The 19,632-nt window shown below is 45.1% G+C and overlaps 1 protein-coding gene and 1 non-coding gene across 7 annotated transcripts in view; both read left to right on the top strand.

Moving 5' to 3' along the window:
* Positions 1–19,632, top strand: part of TEX14 (testis expressed 14, intercellular bridge forming factor) — a 311,576-nt gene that overhangs the window by 72,481 nt on the left and 219,463 nt on the right. For 5 of the 6 annotated variants that reach the window (XM_033922948.1, XM_033922949.1, XM_033922947.1 and 2 more), the window contains 3 exons: positions 249–362; positions 1,662–1,785; positions 13,927–14,105. In XM_033922948.1, the coding sequence (XP_033778839.1) occupies positions 249–362; positions 1,662–1,785; positions 13,927–14,105 (417 nt within the window). The remainder of the gene's footprint in view (positions 1–248; positions 363–1,661; positions 1,786–13,926; positions 14,106–19,632) is intronic. The other variant, XM_033922951.1, reaches the window with a different exon arrangement.
* On the top strand, positions 14,615–14,831 carry LOC117349482. Its single transcript, XR_004537170.1, has one exon. It is a non-coding gene; the product is annotated as a small nucleolar RNA U3 (small nucleolar RNA).

The following is a 19,632-nucleotide window of genomic DNA, read 5'->3' as shown; positions in this document are numbered from 1 at the left end:
TACATTATCAAGCTTTTGAAAATGTAAAATATGGTAATATGAGTGAAAACTAAAGACAGAAGAGGTTACTTGTTCTGTTAGTTTGCTCATGCCATTCATGCTTTCACTGGTTAACATCACCATGATGATATTCCTTTAAATCAGGAACAGAAGACTAATTTTGTGCTGTGAAGACTTGAAAATCTTGAAGAAATACATTATTCTTACATGAGCTGCTGTTGATACATTTCTTCTTGGTCTGTTTGCAGTTTAATGTGGGGTGGTATTCGTGTCACAGTAAAAGAACTCACTCCTCCAACACATCAGAATTGTAGTAAACTGCGTTTGGTTGATTTGCTAATTGCAGAACAAGAACATATGAGGTAAGAAAGTCTATGGGAAGGTTTCATATATTCTGTTTAATTCAGCCTCAGTAGAGCAACAAGCAACAAATAGAGTTCATTTTTATTTAGTTCCTCCCTTGCTAAATTTTGAATTTCTAATTTTCTGCACCATTCTTAAGATCAAAAAATACTTTTTCATGCCTCATATAGGAGGTCTTTACAAAAGATTATTGTATATTATCTGCCACATGACCCATGTTATTCCTATGTGTTAGTGCCTAATGCAGCTTAGTAAAAGGACCTCACAAAAATGTCAACAGTGGTAGAGAAAAACGAAAGAAAAAGCCTCAGTTACCGTGAGCCTATTGTAATATGGCTCTACTCAAAATACAACGTAGGCATAAAAAACTTTTGATTCTGTGTGACGCAGGGAAAAATGTTACTATTATATTCTATGGAAAATAAGTCAAAGGTTTAACTAACTGTTAGTTAAACCTTTGACTTATTTTGCATAGAATGTAATAGTAACATTTTTCCCTGCGTCAAAGAGAATTTATGCCTATGATGCACTTTGAGTAGAGCCATATTACAATAGGCTCACTGTAACTGAGGCTTTTTCTTTCATTTTTCTCTACTGCTGGTGACCTTTTTGTTGGGTTTTTTTTTTTTTTTTTTTTCAAGGTGGAGAGTATATGATAGCATTGGTTAATTTTCCTCAACTCCTTCGTTGTTTGTTAGTGCTTAGTAAAAGGGCCCCATAGTAATTAATACCGAGTAAAATTACTTACAAGATAATGATGAAAAAGCAACAAGCAAGAAAAAGCGTATATATTTAATCAATTTGTTAGTTGTCCCTTCTAAAGAACTCAAATTGGAATATAGAAGAAACATTGAATTTTTTTATATATTTCTTTTAAAGATTTATATCCTACATTGTCTAAAAATCTGAACGGATTACAAGTAATACATACACAAAAAAATCAATGTTTACAAAGTACCTTCATAAACCCCCTCCTTTACAAAAACACACATTTTTAGCACCGGCTGTGGCGGTAACAGCTCGGATACTCATAGGAATTCTATGAGTTTCAGAGCTGTTACCACGGTGGCCGGCACTAAAAATGGTAGTGCATCTTTGAAAAGGAGGGGGGATAGTGAAATTTAAGACTGCAATACCGGTTTTGAAAGATAGATGGCTCAACAATTTATAGTATGTACTAACTAAACAGATAATTGCCTTAGGAGAAATGAAGCTACTTTCTGATCTGGAGGAAAATGCATAGAATAATTAGCTTTTCTGTTCTGTGCACATATAACTGATTTCTTTCTACTGGACAGTCAACTTCATCATAATCATTTGCTGCTGTTGATGGCTATTTGTGTCTCAGATGACTTAGAAAAAATTCGCCTTGTGTATGAAAGGGTTAAATTTGGATCCTTATATAACATTCTCCATGAAAAGGTAAATTATACTTTTAAATACTTTATAAAATTTACCAGGATAAAATAAGAGATTTTATTTCAAGAATTCAGCAGGATTATCAGGTTGATAATATACAGTATTTATTTCATATATTGAAATGAAATCAGAATTAACAATTAATGTGCCCAGATTCATAGAATTTTAACTTAAGATGATGAGAAAAAAATGATCCCTTCCTTTGCAATTTTCAGAGATCAAAGGAAAGGGTAACAAATCAGTTAAGAAAAGATGCATACTGCCAGCAGATATTTCTGCTTGTTTTCTACTGTTTGACAGCTGATGAAATTTACCAGGGGATTACTTCGGCTGCAGCTGGAATTTTAGGGTTTTTTTGCCCTTGTTGCTGCTTACTGGAACTCCATGAGTACATCCTTGCATTGTACTGGGCCAAAAACCAAAAGGAATTGACCCCAAAATATCCACAAAGAAGAAAATCCAGAGAAAACAAAAAAAACTCTGTGGAGTGACGATGTTCCCAAATGGACTTTATTTAAAAATATCAAAGTTCCAAAGGTACACTAAAATCATCCACATAAAATAATTCCATCCACATAAGAGCCTTTTTGTCGAAACGCGGACCGTGTTGGGTCCTGTATCCCTAGCGGACATTATACTGGGCCTGCACATAAGAGCTGCCTACTCTGAGCTCATAAGCAGACTCCAGGCACAGTTCCTACCCCTTTCACTGTGGTACTCAGCACAAATAGCATGCATTTAATTTGCTTGCTAATTGTGCAGAACATTGCAGAGAAAATGAAACTTGCTTCCAACCCAATGTTTTCCACTGGGTTTCCCTAGCTCTGTGCATCTAGCCCTATAGTAGTGATTTTCACTCTCCACCAGACCATTGTTGGGATGGGGGGTGCCTATGTGGCAGATGACAGGAACTACAGGGACCTGATGCAAACTCTGGGACTTGATGCAAACACTGCAGTTTCATGGAAGGAACCTCGGAAGCACTAGCATGACACCGCTTGATTGGAAATAGGGCATGCCCTGAAAAAGCCACAGCATGATGGCTGAAACGTTGGTTTCTTTCTGACAAAGACACAGCGAGACCCAAAAACCTGCAACAAGCAAAATGCTGAGAGAACATCTAACCCAGCTCCTCGGGGAGAACATCTTTAAACCTAGCAGAGACTTTTCCATTCTATGGACTTTCACAACAAAATTCAAATTTCTGATCAACTGACTTTCCCTCCAAAATTCAAATTGGTAGACTGCCCTGTTCCCAATCAGGTCACTATTTCCAAAGTCACACTGCAGACTTCAGAGCATATCATGAAGAAAGCCACAGCATGATGGCTGAAGTGTCGGTTTCTACCTAACAAAGATGCAGCGAGACCCACAAACCTGCAACAAAGTCTGGAATTCATGCCAAAGAATGTGGTGAAACCAGTTAGCTTAGCAGGATTTAAAAGAGGTTTGGATAGGCCATTATTGAACATAAGAACATAAGTAGTGCCTCTGCTGGGTCAGACCAGAGGTCCATCGTGCCCAGCAGTACGCTCACGCGGTGGCCCATCAGGTCCAGGACCTATATAGTAATCCTCTATCTATATCCTTCTATCTCCTTTTTCTTCAGGAAATCATCCAGTCCTTTCTTGAACCCCAATACTGTACTCTGTCCTATCACACCCTCTGGAAGCGCATTCCAGGTGTCCACCACTCTTTGGGTGAAGAACAACTTCCTAGCATTGGTTCTGAATCTGTCCCCTCTTAATTTTTCCGAATGCCCTCTCGTTCTTGTAGTTTTCGGAAGTTTGAAGAATCTGTCCCTCTACACTTTCTCTATGCCCTTCATGATCTTGTAAGTCTCTATCATGTCCCCTCTAAGCCTCCGCTTTTCCAGGGAAAAGAGCCCTCGTTTCACTAATCTTTCAGCATATGAAAGGTTTTCCATACCTTTTATCAATCGCGTGGCTCTTTCTGAACCCTCTTGAGTAACGCCATATCCTTCTTAAGGTATGGCAACCAATATTGGACGCATTACTCCAGATGCGGGCGCAACATAGAAACATAGAAGATGACGGCAGAAAAGGGCTACAGCCCATCAAGTCTGCCCACTCTGCTTACCCACCCCCTGTCTAAGCCCTAATGACCCAATTTCCTTATCTTGACCCTCGTAGGGATCCCACATGGGTATCCCATTTATTCTTAAAGTCTGGCACGCTGTCTGCCTCGATCACCTGCACTGGAAGCTTGTTCCAATGATCAACCACTCTCTCTGTGAAGAAATACTTTCTGGTGTCGCCATGAAATTTTCCGCCCCTGAGTTTGAGCGGGTGCCCTCTTGTGGCCGAGGGTCCCTTGAGAAAGAAAATATCATCTTCCACTTCGACACGTCCCGTGAGGTACTTAAATATTTCGATCATGTCTCCCTTCTCCCTTCGTTCCTCGAGAGTGTAGAGCTGCAATTTGTTCAATCTCTCTTCGTACGAGAGACCCTTGAGCCCCGAGATCATCCTGGTGGCCGTCCGCTGAACCGATTCAATTCTGCGCACATCTTTACTGTAATGTGGCCTCCAGAATTGCACACAGCACTCCAGATGAGGTCTCACCATGGCCCTGTACAACGGCATTATGACTTCAGGCTTTCGGCTGACGAAACTTCTATTGATAAAACCCAATATCTGCCTTGCCTTAGATGAAGCCTTCTCCATCGCCCGATACAACAGCAGGATAACTTCTTTCGTTCTGGTTGTAATACCTTTCTTGATAATACCTAGCATTCTAGTCGCCTTCTTAGGGCCGCTGTGTACTGTACTGACGGCTTCATTGTCTTGTCCACTATTACCCCCAAGTCCTTCTCTAGGGTACTTTCACCCATTACCAGTCCTCCCATCGTATAGCTGTATTTCGGGTTTCTGTTTCCTACGTGCAAGACTTTACATTTCTGTACATTAAACTTCATCTGCCATTTCGTCGCCCACTCTTCTAGTTTATTCAGGTCCCTTTGTAAGTCTTCTCAATCCTCTTTTGTTGCGACTCCACTAAATAGTTTGGTGTCGTCTGCGAATTTTATTACTTCACACTTCGTCCCTGCTTCTAGATCGTTTATTGAGATCACTTGGGGAAATCCACTGCTTATTCCTAGGGTAAGCAGCATAAAATCTGTTTTACTACTTGGGACCTGGGTTGGCCACTGTTAGAAACAGGTTACTGGGCTTGATGGACCTTCGGTTGGTCCCAGTATAGCAATTCTTATGTTCTTACCTAAGATTCCTACAGAAAGAGTCCAAATGGGGACTCCACAAGTTGGGGGTGGCTCATTGGCCTCCTGTGCCTCTGACAGAGCCATGCAGGAAAATCTCAAGGAGACAGATGATTCCCAATCCACAAGCAGCACAATGTTGAAGAACAAAGATTGCAAGACACTATTATGGCACTCAAGAGATATTTATTCAAAACCCAACAATGTCATGTTTCAGTGGATGCCTGCTTAAGGTGTACTGCAGTCTTCATTTTTCTACATTGTTTGTTCCTGGGCTTTCTACACCAGATCATCATGTTAATCACTGCATATTCCTCCAATAACTTTCATATCAAAAATGCTTCTGAAACTCCAGCAGGATTGAGGAACTATGATTCCTATTGCCCACTACTGGCCAAGATAGACATAGGGGTCCTTTTACTAAACTGCAGTAAGCACTTGTATTTGCTTACTGCACATTAAAAGGGCTTAACGATGGGCATGTGCTGCCGTCCTGTGGTAAATTTGCCTCTGTGTGTGCTCACATGTGCTAACATAATTTTTTGTAATCTTCTCTAAGGGGGCATGTTTGGTTTTGGAGAGTGGGTGTGACAGTGCTAATAATGCATGAGGCATTAGCACAGCATTAGCAGCTCTTAATGCCTATAAAATAGGTGTCGGTAAGAGTTCATGCAGTAATTTTGTTTAATGGCCATGCGTCAATGGCAAGATTAGTGCATGCCCATTAATTAGTAAAATGGGAAAGTTGACCATTTTCCAGCTACAACACACGTGACCTTAGTGGGAAAGCCATGCCTAAGCAGCACACTAAGGCCACTTATGCCATAGTTTTAGTAAAAGTACCCCATAGTTCCCTCTTTTGAAACTTTCAGAGATCCCTGGAGCCTGGAAATTTTTCTAACTGGATAGCGCAGGATCAAGGATCCTTGGTATCTCCTAATCTGTTTCTAACCCTCATGGTTTGGATGTTGAAAGGCTAATAGCAGATTCACTGAACTTGCCTGTCAATGTCTCTCAAATTCTGCTCACTTCCAGAAAAGATTCAACTAAGAAGTCATATGATTTTAGTGGAAGAGGTTTGCTGACTGATGAGAGGATGCTGTCCTAGGTTCTTTTTTCTGTCCTGCATAAAAACTGCTTGAATACATTTGATATCTTGCAAGTGAAAGGGGAAAAAAAAATTATATATATATATATAATACTATAAAACTATGCCTGATATTTTTTTGCTTCAGTTCTTATATTTATAACCGATATTGATATTGCTATGATGAAAATTTAGATTATCCCAGGACAAGCAGGCAGCATATTCTCATACATGGGTGACGTCACCGACAGAGCCCCGGTACAGACCACTTTAAAAGTGCATCACAACTTTAAGACTTTAGAAAGTTTGCGATAGCCCAAACCGTGCATGCGTGAGTGCCTTCCTGCCCGATGTAGGGCACGTTGTCCCTCAGTTTCTTAGTTTCCGTGGAGCTAAGAATTCGCGTCTTTTTCAACGGTTGTTGAAACCTTGCTGCCTTCCCGCTCTTGCAGTTATCTGACTTTTCAGTCAGTTTTGTTTTAATATTATTTGTTAAAAATTTTTTTGTTCTCCCTTTTATGGGTTTGGCCTGGCGGGGCCTGTTCGACCACCTTGGCCTCAGATTTTAATTTAGCCGAGCCCGTTTTCCCTTCAATGACCTGCCCACAGACGGGTTTCAGAAAGTGTGGACGGTGTGCCGCCCCATCTCTGTGACTGACCCGCATCGCTGGTATCTCCAGTGCTTGGGGCCCGTCCTGAAACCTGTTCCGTTGTTCGTCCCTGCAGAAGAGGACTCTTATTCAACAGCGCCTCCTCTTCGGAGTTGCAATGGAGAGTGATTCAACACCATTGCCGATGTTGGCGGCACTGGCTAAATCGACACCGCATCAATTGACATCGGTGGAATCATCTTCGGTGTTGAACATTCCAGTGGGTAAGCCGGCGAAGAAGCCTTCCCCCACCTCCTCTGGGCCTCAGGTCAAGACAGCAATGAGCCAAGTCCTGCCGACCTTGAAGAGACCCAAGAAATGCTCCGCTCCGATCTCGGTGAGTGCCTTGACATCAGCCTCCTCATCGCTGGAGCGTAGAGCTGCACCGAAGGTACCGGCAAAAAAGCAGCGGTACCGGTGATTACTGTTAAGTAACAGGTTAAAGAGTTGCTACAAGAGGAATTACGGGAGCAGTTCCAACTGCTGGTGCTGACTCAAAGTCTGCCCATGTCGACACCGACTCCCCCGGTGCCAGTTTGATCTGAGCCTTTGACACCGGTAGCACCTGCACAGGAGTCTCAGTCGGTACCACCACGTCTCATTAAGTCGCTGACACCGATTGTCTTCAACCCTGACATCACTTGGTGCGGTCAGGAAAGGCACTGAAGAAATTAAAGCATCTCGAGCCTTCGACACTGCTTGGCACCGACCTCGGACAACTCAGGATTCAGATCTCTGGGGAGATTCTGAGCAGGAACATCTATCTGAAGAGGAGGGTTCTTCAGATGATGAATCCATTCGCCACTCTTCTCAAGAGGCTCCTGTCATGTCCGAGAAAAATTTTTTTTACAGGTTTCTAAGGGAAATTTCTGAGACCTTATCCATTCCCTTGGAAGCTGACTAAAAAACCTAAAGAGTTTTTAGATGCCTTGGACTATGATCAACCACCCAAGGAACTTTTTAAACTTCTCCTCCATGATATATTACGGGAAACCTTCTACAAGAATCTAGAAACACCTCTTACCATCCCTGAGGATTCTCTGTAAAAAGTGGTTTCTAGTCCCGGGTTTAACAAACTACAGCTCCCCCATGAATCTCTCCTGGTGAAATCAACACTAAAGAAATCTTCAGGGGCTAGTGTGTATGCCTCTGTACCCCCTGGCAGAGAGGGCAAGTCTATGGACTGGTTTGGCAAAAGGCTATACCAGAATGCTATGTTAGCCAACCGGTCCGACAACTACACTTTTCACTTCTCATTTTATATGAAGCATTTAGTCAATAAGTTGTCACGTTCCACAAATATCTGCCTGAACATAAGCTTCCTGTTTTTGAACATTTTATTTCTGATCTGCTCTAGCTCCACAAGTACATGGTTTATTCCATCTATGATACCTTTGAACTTACCTCATGTGCTGCAGCAATGTCAGTGGCCATGCTACGTCTGGCCTGGCTTCGAGTGTCTGAACTGGATGCCAACCATCAGGACAGGTTAGCCAATGCACCTTGTCTGGGGGATGAGCTTTTTGGTGCCTCCATGGACACAGCTACCCAGAAGTTGTCTACTCATGAGATCAGATGGGATACTCTGGTCAAGCCCAAAAAGAAGCCTTCACATTCTCGTCCCTTCAGGCAACAATCTTAATATCAGAGAAGGTTTGCTGCAAAACCTACGACCCCTGCTCAGTCTCAGCCCAGGAGACAGACAACAGCAAACATGTCAGCAACAGCAAAAACAACAGGCTGCCCCCCAAAAGTCTACACAGCCTTTTTGACATGTTTCTGCAGAGCATAGCCAATGTCACCATTCTGCAGACTTTCCCTCAGCCCATCGGAGGCCGTCTTCAATTTTTCATAGCCGGCTGGGAGCTCATAACATCGGACCTCTGGGTCCTTACCATCATTTGTCAGTGTTACACTCTCAATTTTTACACTCTGCCATCCAGATCATCCTCCAAGAGAGTCTGCACAGTCCTCCCTTCTTCTTCAGGAGGTTCAATCCCTTCTACTGAATGCCATCAAGGAAGTTCCCCTCAATCAGCTGAAGCAGGGATTCATACAGCTTCCAGGAAGTACCTTTGCTTCCATCTCAGACCATTTCTTCTAGGCCATATGGCTTCCACTGTCCATGTGACACCACTAGCGAGGCTACATCTTTACACTCCTCAGTGGACCCTTGCTTCTCAGTGGTCTCAAGCGACGGATCGTCTCTCACAACATATATCTGTGACCTCATTTCTTCTGCAGTCGCTTCGATGATGGATGACCTCTTCCAATCTATCCAGAGGTCTCCTTTTTCACTTGTCCCCTCATCTCAAGGTCATCACGACGGATGCATCCCCTTATTCCTGGGGGGCTCATATGGACGATCTTCAGACTCAAGGTCTTTGGACTGCCAAGGAACGGAAATTTCACATCAATTTCCTCTAACTCAGAGCAATGTTTTATGCCCTGAAGGCCTTTCATCATCTTCTCTGCCCCCAAGTCCTCCTCCTTCATACAGACAATCAAGAAGCAATGTACTACATAAACAAGCAAGAAGGCAGGGGCTCTCTCCTGTTGCGTCAGGAGGCCCAGAAAATCTGGACTTGGGTGACAGCTCGCAACATTTCTTAAAGGCTTTCTACATTCAAGGGGAGAATTCCCTAGCAGACAACCTCAGCAGAATTCTTCAACCTCACAAATGGACTCTCAACTCTGTAACTCTCCAGTCCATCTTTGCTCAATGGAGCACTCCACAAGTGGACTTGTTTGTGGTTCCTCATAATCACCAGTTGCCCCAGTTTTGCTCCAGGCTTTATTCTCCTATCTGTCTGGAAGCAGATGCCTTTCTTCTGGATTGGACGGGCCTGTTTCTATATGCATTCCCTCCAATTCCTCTCATGTTGAGAACTCTGTTCAAGCTCAAGAGAGAAGCAGCCACCATAATTCTCATTGTTCCACGGTGGCTCAGGCAACATTGGTTCCCCCTTCTACTTCAACTCAGTTCCAGGGAGCCCATACCTCTTCCAATATTTCCTACTCTTCTTACACAGAATCAGGAATCTCTTCTGCATCCCAACCTGACATCACTGCACCTGACGGCTTGGTTTCTCTCGGGTCGTCTCGAATCCATCTAACTTGCGTCTCTCTCAGCCTGTTAGACAAATCCTTGATGCATCCAGGAAACCAGCCACTCAACAATGTTACCAACAAAGTGGACTCAGTTTTCTTCCTGGTGTCTTCCTCAACTTCACGATTCAACTTCCTTTGCAATGGAATTGGTATTGGAGTATCTACTTTCTCTGTCTGACTCTGGACTCAATCTACATCTATCAGAGTTCATCTCAGTGCTATTACAGCTTTTCACATGCCAGTAGAGGGAAAACCTCTCACTGCTCATTCTTTGGTATCCAGATTCATGAAAGGACTTTTCAATGTGAAACCACCTTTTAAGCCTCCTCCTGTAGTCTGGGACCTTAATATGGTACTTTCCAGCTTGATGAAGCCACCATTTGAACCAATGGCCACAACTCATCTCAAGTTTCTCACCTGGAAAGTTGTCTTCCTTATTGCTCTCACCTCTGCCATGAGGGTCAGTGAGTTACAAGCCTTGGTAGCAGATCCACCCTTTACAGTTTTCATCATGACAAGGTGGTTCTCCGTACACATCTAAAGTTTCTTCCCAAAGTTGTCACTGAATTTCACTTAATCAGTCAATTGTTCTGCCTGTGTTTTTTTTTTTTCTAAACCTTATACTCATGCTGGAGAAACCGCTTTACATGCTTTGGACTTTATGTTCAAAACAGTTTTATTATGAACATGAGAAAAAACAAAAGCAAGAAACAGAACAAGAACAAGGAAGCAACATCCAGCAATACACAAGTTTCAGAAACAATACAAAGAGCTAATCTAATTACCAACCACCCCACCCAACCCTCCCCAAAAAATAAAAAACATCCCTCTGGGGTCCCCCACCAGCAAAATACAAAAACGACCCAAAGGTCTCTCAAAAGCCAAAGGCTCGTACTCTTTTGGCCCATGGCCTACATCCAGAAGAACCCCGCCTGAAAAAAAAAAAAAAAAAGGCAGTGGCTGACCGGGGGAGTGAGCACAGGGAAGACTAAGAAAGCTAAGCAAGAGAATTCAAAAGGAGGCTACGACCTCTAGGAGGTAAAGAATCCAAATAGGCTCCCCAAATTTGCAGGTAGGTGCGCCGTCGTCGGGGATGACCAGACGCCTCATGAGCCTCCCAAGCGGCCAAAGTATGTACCAAAGATCTCCAAGACCAAAAAGAGGGAGGCTCAGAAACCGTCCAAGATTGCAAAATGCACTTACGAGCCAGGAGAAACACCTTACGAGAGACACACCAGAGGGGACCCCCCCCCTGGGAAGGCCGCGGAAAGCCCGAGGAAGATCTAAAACCAAGTTCTCTACAGTGCCTGAAAGGGGGGCCGGAAATAAGCCCTGAGGATAATGGACTATAGATTGCCAAAAAGCTTGTATGGTCCAACAGTCCCAAAAAGAGTGAGTAAAGGTATTGGGATCTCGGCCACATTTCAGACAAAGAGGGGAATCTATGCCTCCCACTTTATGTAATTGTACCTGAGTAAAATAGGCTCTGTAAAGCACCCGAACATAACATTCTTGAAACTGCACTCCTGTTATTAAGCAAGGGACCCCCCGTAAGACATGCAGAATGTCCCAGCAGCCAAGGTCGTGACGGAGCTCCCGACCCCAACCCCCCTGAATCCTCGAGACATCTTTGGGGCATTCAAAGCCAGAAAGGGCCTTATACAATGCCGACACCGAGGTGGAACAGACCTCCACCCCAGGGAAGAAAACCCGAAGGTGGACCCCCATCGGCCGCGCGATGCACTCCTGAGGAAGAGAAAGAACATAGTGCTTAACCTGACAATAGGCAACAAGTATCTACCCAACATCTACCCAAACAATCAGCAAAAGCAGCAAGAGGTTGCAAATTCCCATCCTCAGTCAACAAATGCTCCACCAAAGTGATGCCCCAGGCATCCCAACGAAGAAAAGTAGGATTATCCTGGCCCGGCAGAAAGGCCGAGTTCCCTTGGAGGGGCAATTGATTCGACATGCGGGGGTCTCCTCCCAATTTACCAACCAGGCTGCCCCACACAGCATGCATAGATCTCAAAAGAACACAGGAACGAAACAAGGGAGGAATTTCCCTAGCAAGCAAATGCAAAAGGCTAAAGAGAGAATGAGGTGAATAAAGAGCGCATTCAAAAGCCAAGGGAGTATATTGTTGGCTATCCTGTAACCAATCCTTCAGGTGGTGAAGCAAGCAAGCCTCATTATAAAGACCAAAATCGGGGATGCCAAGGCCCCCCTGCTTCCAGCCGCCCACTAAATAAGAAAAGCGCAGCTTTGGCTTACGGGAACGCCAACAGAATCGAGACAATAAACGATGTAAGCTGGAGATATCCTTCTTCAACAGGCGAAGCGGCAAAGTTTGCAGCACGTACAACCAACGGGGGAAGATTACCATACGAATCAAGGCGATACGGCCCATCAAGGATAAAGGAAGATCACCCCAGGTCTCAAGTTGAGCCCTACTGTCAGCCAAAAGCCGGGAGATATTAAGAGAATAGAGGCGGGTCGTAGAAATCAAAAGATGCACCCCCAAATATTTAAAAGAGCTCTCAGCCCACCGTAAGGGGAAGCAGGCGCCCCACTGAGCCTTCAAAGCCAAAGAGGAAGGTAGAGCTTCGGATTTAAGCAAGTTCAAACTAAATCCGGCATAATCCCCATATTCTCTAATAGTTTCCAAAAGAGCTGGCAAAGAGTGGCTAGGGTCCGTCAGATGAGCCAAAAGATCGTCTGTGAAAGCTGCAATTTTAAAACTCTGAGACCCCAGGATGACCCCCCTAACATCCTGGTTTGAGTAAATACCGCGAAGGAGCGGATCAAGAGCCAGAACAAACAACAAAGGAGAGAGGGGACAACCCTGACGGATGCCTCTATGAATCTCAAATAGGGAAGATCTACAACCATTAACCCACAGAGTGGCTTGGGGAATAGCATAGAGCGCATGAATAGCCGAGACAAACGGCCCTGAAAGCCATACTTGGTCAGAGCAGCAAACAAATAATCCCATACATGCTTTGGACTTTAAATGGGCTTTGGCCTATTATATTGACTGGACAAAGCCACATCGAACATCTTCCCAACTGTTCATCTCTTTTGATGCAAACAAGTGGGGCATCCTGTTTCCAAGAGAACGATTTCCAACTGACTGGCTGCCTGCATCTCGTTCTATTATGCTCAGACTGGACTGACACTGGAGAGTCGTGTCACAGCCCACAAATTAAGAGCTATGTCAGCTTCTGTTGCTTTCCTACTCCCATTGAGGAAATCTGTAAAGCTGCTCAGTTCATACATTCACTTCTCACTACTGTCTGGAGTCTTTCTCCAGATGGGATGGGCACCTTGGCCAATCTGTATTACAAAATTTATTTTCCCAAAGGCCAACTTTCTCACCATCCCATTTTCTGTTAGCTTGGAGGTCACCCATGTGTTAGAATATGCTGCCTGCTTGTCCTAGGATAAAGCACAGTTACTTACCGTAACAGGTGTTATCCAGGTACAGCAGGCAGATAGTCTCACAACCCACCCACCTCCCCAGGTTTTCTTCTTAGCTGGCTGATCTTAACTGAGGGACCGCATACCCTACGTCGGGCAGGAAGGCACTCGCGCATACGCGGTTTGGGCTATCGTGAACTTTCTAAAGTCTTAAAGTGGTGATGCACTTTTAAAGTGGTCCGTACTGGGGCTCCGTCAGTGACGTCACCCATGTGTGAGAATATCTGCCTGTTGTCCCTGGATAACACCTGTTACGGTAAGTAACTGTGCTTTCTGGAAGAGAGGAGGGGTTAATGGAATATGATACAAATGTGCAAATACCTCAGATGTAGTAATGAGCATTTTTCATTAGAAAGGAAACTACTGAACAAAAATCATAAAATGCAGCTAAGTAGGGAATCTGACTAGAGTATTATTATAGGAAAGCATGCAATCTCAGAAAGGAGAGTAAATAAATGAAATAGTCTTTCCATAGAAATATTTTAAAATCTTGTAACTATTGTACTGCAGCAAGAGAGGGAAAACTGTTAACTCCTCAGTCATTATCTGCCCTCATTTTCAGTTTGTTTTCATTTCAGCGTTCTGAGTTCCCTGTACTACAGATGGAAACAATTGTGCATATATTGCTTCAAGTTAATGAAGCCTTAATGTACATACACTCACAAAGATTTATCCATCGTACACTCACGTCCTATGCTGTACAGCTTGTTTCCACGGGTGTGGCAAAGATATGTAACTTCGAATACACTGTAGAAAGGTACAGAATTATTATATTAAACTGAAGGAAATCTTATGCACAAAAGGCTTGTGGCTGTAAAGCAGAGACTTGTCAGGCAAATGTATTTATATTTTAATACTTAAAAAATATAAATACTAAGAGATATGCATATAATTTATTAGGTTTCTGTATTATCTAAAGAGAATTTCTCTATCGTTCTTAAAATGTCTGCTATGTGTGCTCTGTGCCTTACACAGGAAACAGCACAGAGCAGGGGAGGGAGGAGCAGAGACTGCTAAGAGTTCTGTGGCTGCTGATAGTGTCATATGTTAAACAGAAGGTGTGGCTAGGTAGATGTGTGTAAAATGGTGGTAAAATGTAAAGAAATGCCTGTTAAAATGTGATATTTTGGGGGAATAGTCTAATATGTCTAGGTATTTGTTGTAGAGACACTTTCCTTGTTGAAAAAGCTAGCTTAGTGTTCTCTCACTGTAACTTGAATAGGAGGCTGTGGGATTTGGAGTGTGAGAGTTGAGAGGTTTTAGGTTAAGACTATACTTTCAGGGATCATTTCTATAGTTTGTAACTGGAGAAGTGTGCATGAAAGTGTTTGGTCTCGCTAACCACGAGGAGGAGCAATAGTGTTCTTTTCTGAGCAGGAAGCAGGCTAACAGTGTTGTATTTATACAACTGCTGTTAGTTATTGATGACTGTTCCTTTTCTCTTTAGGGGGAAAATGGAGGGAAAGGACACAAGCTGAGTGGTTAGTTCTTATTCTGTATGAAAAAAATAGAACTAAAAAATTTTTTATGTTTATATAGGTGGTTTTGTATTTTGTTTGGGGGTATTTTTTTGGTGGGGGGATGGGAGTCTTCTGTAGTATTTTCTTAGGGCTAGATTCACTAAGCAACCACTTGTATACCAATTGGTTTATGACCCAGCATACAAATGAGAGGACGGCATGCAGTAAGCAGGGCTGGCCGATCAACGTACTCTCCAGCTCCATTTCCTCCCTGCTCTCTGCTGCCCCGCACATGCAAATGAGATAAATGGCTTGCAAAGTAGGCAGGAAAGTGATTCACAAAACAAATTTTGTGATTTGACTGGGCTGGCCGATCAACCCAAGAAGCGACTGCTGGGGACCAGTTGCAAACGTCCTTTCCGACTCTCCAGCTCCATTGCTACCCTGTTCTCTGCCCTGCTCTCTGCTGTCCCAAATCTTTCCTGCCTGCCGTCCAGATGTTCTGCCCCGAATCTGTCCTGCCTGATCTTCCCTGAATCTCTCCTGCCTGCCGCCCCAAATCTCTTCTGCCCTTTCCTGCACTGTGAGCCCGGTCAACAGCAACTCGTACAGTCTTAGCAACTGTGTTTAGTACATCTATCCCTCAGTTATCCAGTACCCATGTTGATTGGTAGATTTATTTATTTGGTTTTATATCCCGTCCTCCCAGGAGAGCTCAGAACAGATTAGTGTAGTTACTTACCTGTAACGTAGGTTCTCCGTGGCGTGAAAGTATGAATTGTCACTGTTGACCAGTTGGTTTCTCTCTGTTCATTGAGTGTTATTGACCAGTTTCACTGTTCTGTGAGTATTATTGCTCAGTTAACACAGCACTTTATCAAAAACCTTATTTCCACAACTTCACCTGCTTCGCCTGATTACCCTGCCTTGCTCGGCCTCCACAGCCAGGCGAGGGATACACAGAGAGCTAAGGCGCAGGTCCATTCGGTACATCCCTCGGCTAGGGAGTCACCCATATATGGCTGACTCATCCTGCTTGTCCTAGGAGAAAGTGTAGTTACTTACCTGTAACGTAGGTTCTCCGTGGACAGCAGGATAGTCAGCCACACAACCCACCCGCCTCCCCATACGGCCGACCCGGCCACAGCTAGGAACATCCTGGGGATTAGGGGGAAGCAGGGGGAAATGGGTAGGGCTCTAAGCTATTGGAGAGCTTATCCGCAAATTGGGAGCTGTTGGGACAACACCCATATGTGGCTGACTATCCTGATTGTCCTAGGAGAAACAAGTTTACATTCATGATAAATTATCTCATTTAACCATATCCCAGATATAGGTCACATTTATCTGAAGTTTAACCCCTCCCCCCATGCTGATGCACATGCAGATAATCCTCATAATTTCTGAATTATTCTTTATTGAGTAAATATAACACAAGTACTCACAGCAAAAGAATTTCTGGGTATATATGGATAAATTTCCTCTGGGTACAGCTTCTTTGTTTCAGTATGATGCCGAGGTGGTGAGGTTTGGAGAGCAGGGAGGAGGGGGATAAATGTAGTTTCTGGTTGCTTGAGAGTTGTCATTAAAAATTAGCCTAACTAATACTATACCATAAACTCTGTATTGACTTGATATTAATATTGAAATACAGTAAATAAAAGCAAAGAATTCCCCTATCCTAAGACCTGAAATTCCTTTCTGTTTTTTCCTTCTCAGATTTCTGCCTCCTCTATTCTCTCTTTCACTCCAACTGCAGTTTTGTTTCCCTTCCTATCGCCCCTTTCTGGTCTGATTCACACTTGTCCTCTCTCTATCATCCCCCCACCCCCACTTGTAGGTCAATCTGTTCCTTCCCACCATCCTTTCTGGTCTGGGCCACTTTCTCTCCCTCCCTCCGCCCTGAATTTACAGTACCAGCATCCATTCATCTCCCCTCCTGTGCCTTTCACCTTGCAGATCCAGCATCCATGTCCATTCCTCCCCCCCACACACACTTTTGGTCCATCTTTCCCCCCCCAGGTCAGTCCCCTTTACTTACTTCTGGCTCTCCCGAAGCATCAGCGGCAGCCACAGTCCCTCCTTCCCTCTCTCCCTCCAACCCCCAAAGCAGCAGCCATACATTTCTCTCCCTCCCTCCCTCCAATCACCAAAGGAGCAGGGCAGCTGGTCCTGATAACCCCCCTCCCTCTGGCCCCCGAAACAGCAGATCCAATCCTGACAAATCCCCCTCCCTCCTTTCCTCCCTCACTCACCCAAAGCTGTAGTGGCAACTGGAGAGCAGAGGCAATGTGTAAACAGGCTGCTTCCGGCCAGCCCTGGCAGGGCCTTTCCTCTGCTGCATCGCTTTGAGTAAGTGAGGGAGGGAGAGGGTTGTCAGGACTAGCTGCCTGCTGCTTCTGGGGAGGGAGGGGATGTTATCAAGACTGACTGCCAGTGCTGTTCGGGAGCTGGAAGAAGGGAGAGAGATTTGTGGCTGCCGCTGATACTTCGGGGGATGGAAGGAGGGAGTGTTGCTAAGATCAGCTGCCGGTGCTGTTTCGGGGGCTGGAGGGAAAGAGAGAGATATGTGGCTGCCGCTGATGCTTCAGGGGCTGGAGGGAGGGATGGAGAGGGGTTATTAGGTCAGGAGCACAACTTTGGAGGTTGTCGGGTAAGGAGTGCAGGAGACAATGTTTTTTTTGCCAGCAATTTATTTTGCCGATTGGCTGAGAGTACCTGTTAGTTGAATACCGGTTAACAGGGATTCTACTTTATATTCTGTGGCCTCCTAGTGGTGAAAAGGCATGCAGAATACTAGTTTTTCTGATTATTTTTTTTTCCTCTTGCTTTTTTGTGGTTTTCCTACATTTGTTTTCCTCTTCCTGTTGTATTTTCTCACAGGTTGCAAAACAGTTTTATCTTTTTTCTACTTTGTCTCTTTTCTTTTTAACATCATGCTGTTAATGCTTCTGCATTACATTTATTTATTTAAAAATTTATATACCACATAATAACTATACGGTTTACAAAATTACATGCATACATATTTAAGAAATGCTAAACATGTTTCAGTAAGACAAACACAAGATACATTAATTAACAGTATCATTATTTAAAATCTTCTTTTAAATTTATCCTACAAAATGGAAACACAAGATCCCATAAAATCATTTATCCCAGGACAAGCAGGCAGCATATTCTCTACACATGGGTGACGTCATCTACGGAGCCCTGATCGGACACTCTCGTAAGCAAACTTGCTTGAAGATCTTCAAGCTTGTGAGAGTACCGCGCATGCGCGGGTGCCTTCCCGCTCAAGCTAGGGGGCGCGTCTCCTCCTCGTGGCCTCAGTTCTTCATTTTTCGTGGAGCCAGAAGCCCTGTTCCTCTGCTCTGCGAGATCGGAGTGCCTCTTGCATCGCGGCTTACTTCGTTTTTTTAATTTTCAGGTGAGTCGCTGTGCGGTGCGTTTTCAATTTAAAAAAACCAAAAAACAACAAGCAGAAAACTTTTCTCCGACTTCCGTCGTTGACCCTGGGCTTTGGGTCCGACTTGAACGGTGAGCCTCGTGCGGCCGCGGGATCGCTTGGGCCTATGTCTGGCTGGTCTTGGGTTTCAAGAAGTGCACTCAGTGCGGTCGGGTGATCTCTATCACCGACCCCCACCGTTGGTGCATCGAGTGCCTTGGGGCCGACCATCGTTTAGACTCCTGCCCGCGTTGCGCTACCCTTCAACCACGGGCGTTTCAGAGGAGAAGGGCCAGGATCCTCGAGTTGTTTGGAAGCATGGATCCTGCTCCAGTCCCGGCCCGGCCTTGACCTCGATCCAGACCTTGGCCTCAACCTCAATCCCGACCTTGGCCTCGGCCTCAAAGACCTTGACTTCGTCAAAGTCACCATCGTCTCAAACCTTCGACTGCCTCAGCGAAACCTGTGGCTTTGGGTAAGTCTCCTCTTCCTTCTTCAGGTTCCCTACCGAAGAAGCCTGCCCCGGGGTCTCAGGGGGGTGCGGCGGCTCATGCCTCGTTCAGGCCCCCTTCAAAGCGTGCCTCCACTCAAAGGGAATACTCTTCCTCGAGGTCGCCCTCGTTGGAGCGCACTGCTGCACCTCCTCGACCTGATCCGATGGTCTCAGTGCCGATGTTCGAGGACATGCTGAAGACCATCCTGCAGATGCAGATCTCGGTCCTGAGCCAGCTTGACCCAGCTTCAACCTCGACCCCAGCTGGCCAGCCTGAGCACCCATAGACGCCCCTCGAGGGCGGTCTTATCGGTCCTGATGGATTTCCTCGAGTGGGTCCTTCCCTGCTGCTTCAAGGCCCGGGTCCCCGCACCGTGTGCATCGATCGAAGCATGCCTCGCAGTCCGCTCCTTCTTCGAGGCATCTGCCCTCGAAGAGATAGAGGGACTCGCATCCTCGGGGCAGATCTCCTGCCCCACGTTCCTTGAGGCACTTCGTGGAACTGGTGCGGTCTCGCTGCACTTCTCGCTCCCGTCGGAGGTCCTCCCCGTCAGTCTCCCCGGGTCGGGGTGGTTCGGGATCGAGGATTCCTCCATCGAGGCCCTCAGGGGAGTTGGTTTCCCCTCTGGTTCCTCATACCCCAGGCTGTTCCCCCAGTGGGGGACGCCGCAGGGGCTTTTCTGCCTCTCCAGGCCCTCGGAGCAGAACCTCTTCTCTGTCCTTCTCTCGGGATTCGGACATGCCTGCTCTTTATTCCAGGGAAGTGTCCCCGTCCTTTTTGGCGGCTCGACGTTCTGGTTCCTCCTCGCCTCATGAGATCCCTTCTTCGTCTCGGACCTCCTCGTTTGCTCGATTTGTCTCGGATATAGGTAGGGCTCTCCAG

The sequence above is a fragment of the Geotrypetes seraphini genome, chromosome 15, assembly GCF_902459505.1.
Source record: "Geotrypetes seraphini chromosome 15, aGeoSer1.1, whole genome shotgun sequence".
Classification (NCBI taxonomy): Eukaryota; Metazoa; Chordata; class Amphibia; order Gymnophiona; family Dermophiidae; genus Geotrypetes; species Geotrypetes seraphini.
This window is presented reverse-complemented; position numbering and strand designations above follow the sequence as displayed.